Source organism: Abrus precatorius, unplaced genomic scaffold (genome assembly GCF_003935025.1).
Source record: "Abrus precatorius isolate BTA unplaced genomic scaffold, Abrus_2018 Scaffold2, whole genome shotgun sequence".
Taxonomy (NCBI): Eukaryota; Viridiplantae; Streptophyta; class Magnoliopsida; order Fabales; family Fabaceae; genus Abrus; species Abrus precatorius.
In genome coordinates this window covers 5219276-5225077 of record NW_020874362.1, presented here as the reverse complement: position 1 = coordinate 5225077, position 5802 = coordinate 5219276, and the positions used below count along the sequence as shown (strand labels likewise).

The 5802-nt window shown below is 29.8% G+C and overlaps 1 protein-coding gene across 1 annotated transcript; it reads right to left on the bottom strand.

Moving 5' to 3' along the window:
• Positions 1 to 367: 367 nt before the first annotated feature.
• On the bottom strand, positions 368 to 4387 carry LOC113858024. The gene is made up of 3 exons (XM_027490425.1): positions 3973 to 4387; positions 3674 to 3892; positions 368 to 752 (listed from the first exon to the last, which is right to left on the bottom strand). The coding sequence occupies exons 1-3, from the start codon at positions 4186 to 4188 to the stop codon at positions 705 to 707; spliced, it is 483 nt and encodes a 160-aa protein (XP_027346226.1). The 5' UTR covers positions 4189 to 4387; the 3' UTR covers positions 368 to 704.
• Positions 4388 to 5802: the final 1415 nt, after the last annotated feature.

The window sequence follows — 5802 nt, the reverse complement described above, 5'->3', positions numbered from 1 at the left end:
ATTGATACGATACAACTTTAAGTTTTATTTAAAACAAAACTATTTAAATTTGATTTTTTTTGGAAGGTTACAACAACAAATTTAAATTTTAATTAATCTAAAAAAATATATTTTTAATCAAATATACCATTAAAAGATTTGAAATTAAATCAAATAAAAAAATATAATAATATTTATATATTTATAAATATAAATAAAATTAAATGCACATATGTCATAAACTTCAGGACTCAACAAAGAAATGAATAATTCCTAAAAATACTTTCGTTTATCAATAAAAACGGAAATATTGTTTTCGTATGACTGACATGAATTAGGAAGATTCAAACAGCTCATTCCATTTCTACCCTGCTGCTGTACTGGGATTTACTCTGTTGAGAAGAAAGTACACGGTCTCGACAAAAACTTTGTAGATTTAGAACTTGCTTTTATGAGAATTTTTATGAAATAAAATAAACCTGAAATATGGTCTCAAGTTGATTTTTCACGTACCAATTTACTATCCCTCACATTGAGAAGATTATGAATTTTACTGCAAAATTTGAAAGAATCACAACCTAATAAGATACACAGTCTTCCCTGTTATGAAAGCATGATAATCGGAGTATGGCTTCCCCTGGCACTACCACTTCATAAACTATTGAAGTAAATAAAACCCTTGGTTGCTCCACATTCTAATATTTAAGCACGATTGAAGATTGCTCTTAGCCTTTCTCAACTTGCCTGAAGCTCTTACTAAGTTCCCTTGCTCTCTGAAATGGTACATAACAAAATCAGAAGACCATAATCCCCGCACTAAGAAGCTGAGAAACTATCTGGGTAGAAAGCATCAATAAATAACAATGTCTAGTCCTATGCCCCAACTTCTGAAAAGTTGAAAAAACTGGTCAAGACAAGGGTGCTCGGTTTGTTTTTTGTTTTCATTTTCAATTTATAAACTTTTATTGATTACTAAAATGCTATGTTATATTCATTCTTTTGCTGCTTTTGTGATTTTGTTTAAGAAATGGTGGAACTGGAAACGAGTTGAATTTTGTTAATAAAATGTCTAATCATAACAAAATCCTGTTTTCAGTATTCTCTTCACAAGATCTTGACAAACACAAACAGGTTCAGAAATCTTCAATATCAAATACCTTTCCTTGCCACCCAAAGTGTAATCAAAGAGAGAAAAACATAAACCAACTTACCAAGAACATTAAAACTTACCAGTGATTTTATATCCTATTCATAAGCCATGCCCAAACTTCTGAGTGTTTATAATCCCCATATTGTGTACACAAACAAGTTCAGAACTATCAGCTCTATATTTTCTTATCTAGAAGAAAATTGTGAAACGATACTCTAATGTTGAATGTCCTCAACAAATTCAGACAAGGAAGAACAGTTAATTCACATTACATTATCCCCATCATCATGCAGACTATCTAATTTACAATTACAATTAATTGTCTGCTTTCCATAAATGTTTTCAACTTTGAGAGTCAGGATATAGTACTCAAATTAACCAGTAATGATGTGAAAGAAAAAAAAAAGAAAAGAAAAAGGTAAGCTGGTGCTCTAAAACTCCCACCATGTTGGGGTTCAGGGAAGGGTCAGATCCATTATGGGTTTAAACAGTTTTATTCTACATTTTCAAGAGGTTGATTCCACAATTTGAACCTGTGACCTTGTCAAATTACAGAAACTCTAGCCATTGTGTCATGACTCCCCTTCAACCAGCAATAACAGAAATTGACAAAAGTATTCTTCAACAAGGTCAAATTCATAAACTAGCCACCCAATGACAAGAAATTCATTCTCAACAATTATCAATATCCTTTCTCTTTTTAATTTCTCTTCAAACAGTCTGTTCTCCTAACCACTCCATTCCTCATTATCTTAATTGGATCACACAATTTAACAATCCACATGCCAGCAAATTTTGCTTCCTTCAACCATACAGAATGGGATATATTAGGCTCAAAAACCAATCATTAATTTTCTTTGCAATGCAATTCAACCCTTACAAGAGTAGGTAAGTTAAGGGCATCAAGAAAGGGCAAAAAGGGAAGGCCCACACTTTTGTCACCTTTAATTTCTTAAATGTTTTATTGTGGCCTCCAAGTTCTGATTTCAATTTCAAATTGATGCGATTTAAATCCCCCATCTTTTCACTGTTAAGATGGATCTACTTGTTGCTGACATGCAGTTGTTGCCATTCCATCTCCATGTCACTACACTTGGTATCAAGTGAGACAAAATAAAGCTGACATCAACAGAAATATTGCTGCATCAGCCAATTTTGCCAGCATAGCAAATACCTTTGTTAAAATAGTAGGGCTACATAGAGTGACTTAATTTGCGTTGTTTGGAAAACAAAGGGAAAAGTAATTGAATAGAAACAAAGCAAATCAAAATTGAATTTTTGTGAGACACAACACAATATGCAATCAAGCCAAAAGGGGAAAAAAGCCCTTGAAACTTATCTTCACTAACAGGGTACAAAGGCTGCCAAACATCTAATTGAAGAAAGGTTTCTCAAAAGGATCCATCTCAATTCATAAAGATGGACTACTCAACAAATTTCATCGATATAGGTTAACTATTCTCACATAAAACCTTAAAAGCTACGTGGATAACAAAAGAACAATTAGTGTGGTCATTTTGAAGATAAAAATGGAAACAATAAATATTATTAGGCAGTCAATGATCAATATAATTCCTTAAGAGGAAAATGGTGAAAATAATAACTAATTTTCACAATACCTAAACAACTCATACAAAGCACACTACTTTATAATACCCTCACTTTCGGCACTCATATCTGATCCACATGAAAGCAGAAGCTCTACTTTACTTTGCAAATTGGTCACGTCTTTTAGATTGCTAACGATAAGTCAAAAACATATAGCTAGAAAAACTTCTTTAGCAAGGATGATGTTAAAGAATTATCTCCCAAACACAGATCTGTATGAAATTGATAACAAAAAGTCTATCTACTTGATGTGCGTATTCAAATGGTAGTCAGGCCTAAAATAAGGTTTCTTATCATATCCAAAACGAGAAGTGTTTTGAGCACTCTCCATCACATTGTCATTTATTAACTTAAATTTATAAAACATGAGTGGAATTCATTAGACAGTTTTACTAGCATAGCAAGTGCTCCAGTCCAGGGTACACAAAGATAAGACCTGATTGTTTTTGTTGTTGATGTTCGAGAGTACACAATAAAAAATTAATAAACAATAGATTTTTATTATAAATTATAACATTTAATGCTTATCAATACATTGAATTTTATGATATCATGTGATTTTTAATAACAGTTTGCTATACACAGATTCTTATTGTCTTAAAAAAATTGTCCATTAAATTAGGAATGATTCTCACATTTTTTTATGACTTTCAATAAACTTTAATTTATAGTGCTAGAGAGTTTTTTTTTTTTTTTTTGGACTTATAAACACTGTACAGAGTCACATTGTATTCCCATTACTCTGTAAACAAACAAGCTTAGACCAACTCGTTTTCTGAGATAAAGCTATAAAATAAAGCATCATATGATCATCAAAATTGAACAGATCATCCAATTGTGATTTGTAAATATTAACTAATAATAAAGAAATCCAATTTAATATTTGCATGGTAGAGTAAAGTGGCAATTTTAATAAGAAAAAGGAAAAGTAATAACCGTAGAATGTGCGACAGGAGGCGATTGAAAATCAAAGGAGCGAACAGACATCTTAGCGATCTCAGCAATGGCAGCGTCTCTAATCTCCGCCACGTCTCTCGTCAAATCTTCATAGGCAGCCTCGAAGGCCTCTTGCCAGAACCGCGGTAACCTGATCCTACGGTTATTGGTGTACACGTCCCACATGTGTCTCACCACCTTCTCTCTCTCCTCTATTTCCTGCACTTCACATTAAAATGTTCACAATACTAGACACATGCAATTGCAAAAGGAAAAAAAGGACAAAAGGGGAAACTGACAAGGACATCGAGGTCGTCGTGGATGGGCGCGTGGAGGTCGTGGGAGAACGTGTTGAGAGGACCCGACCAACGAAGAGAGACAGTGCCGGTGAACATGGACCACAATGCGAGGAGCAATATGGCACCAAGTGCCCAGAACTTGTACTTGCCTTTTCCCAATATAACAGAATCTGTAGGTTCCTTTTTTGTGATTGGGAGTGTGTCCTCATCCTTCATTTCTAGGATTTTTATTGAGTCGAATTCGTTCGATTTTGATGTGAAAATTGGGATTTTTATTTTCCTATCTGTGTGGTGGTGGCTGCTTCTGCATCGTCTTCATCGCTCAGGCTCCGATTTGCTGAGAAGAGAAGTGAGTCTGATCTGGTGTGTAGTGTGAGATACAGTGCGGAGAGAGAAATTTAAAAAAAGAGAATGAAGAAGAAACAGAGATTTCGTTTTTTATTATTTTAATGAATCGTAATTCCCAAATAGAAATAGCGGTGTGCATACACGTAATTGCTTCAATTAAGTTAGGTCGACATGTGTCTGAGCTGGGGTCGTGGCGATCATTGATTCTGCTGAAACCACCGACGTCAATACAACGAGGCAACCGACACAGAGACGGCACCGTTTTCATTCATAATATTAAAGAAATATGCTGTTAAAAGATTCAAAAATAATGTTTATTGGTTTGCAGAAAAAAAATTAGGGGTGAGAAATTTATTTTTTCTTTAATATATATTTTTATTTATAATTTTTTTAAAATTAGTGTAAATCAAAATATTTTATGATTAAATATTTTATTTAACTTACATTTAATGAATTATAATTTATTATTTTATTAATTATTAAATGTAAAATAAATAAAAATTTAATCAAAAATAAAAAATTTTAAATTTAATAAAAAATCCTTTCTTTTATATATATATATATATATATATATATATAATATCTAAAAATTATTTGTTAAATTTATTTATTACATATTTTATTTCGTTCAAATAGTTATTAGTCAATATTATCCTTTTTAAAGTTTGGAACCAATAATTCCTTAAATCATATAAAAAAGTTTAAGTTCAATACTTTTACTAATTAAGAAAATTTGCTTTATGAATTGTTTTAACTCAAATTTTTTTAAAAAACTGCCTTATTTTTTTTTCAAAAAGTTATAAAATATTAATACAAAAAATTAATTATCATAACTTTGCATGAGTTAGTATTATTAATGTATGAGTACATCAAGATATTTTAGTTATTAAATATATTTAAAATTAAATTAAAGATTAAGATTTTTATATCCACTTTATAAGTTCAAACTAAAATGTTTACAATTAAATTTTTAAATAAAATTTACCTTTAAAAAAATACTTCAAATAACATGTTTAAATATATAATATTTTAAAATTTTTAACTTAAAAAATATTTAAATAATTAAAATATAAATATTATAACTTTTAAATTTTATTATAACATTTTATTTTACTAACTTATTTATGAATTATTGAACTAATTCACATTAGTTATTGATCTTTTACTTTTATTTACTAAAATCAATTTTTATAAAACTAATGTGAATTAACATGTCATAATTTATTTAAAAGTTAGCAAAATTATCTGTTATATAAATTTTGAAAGATAATATTTATATTTTAATTTTTTTACTATTTTATAAATTAAAGATATCTTACAATAAGTCTTTCTATAAAAAAATCGAAGGCATCACTTATTAAAAATGATAGTTAAAATTTTTTCTTATTCCTCTCAATTTTTTTGAAATTGTGTCAAACAAATTAACAAATTGTTATGTTTCGTATTTTCCTTTTATGGTACACATTTCTAATAATATAATAT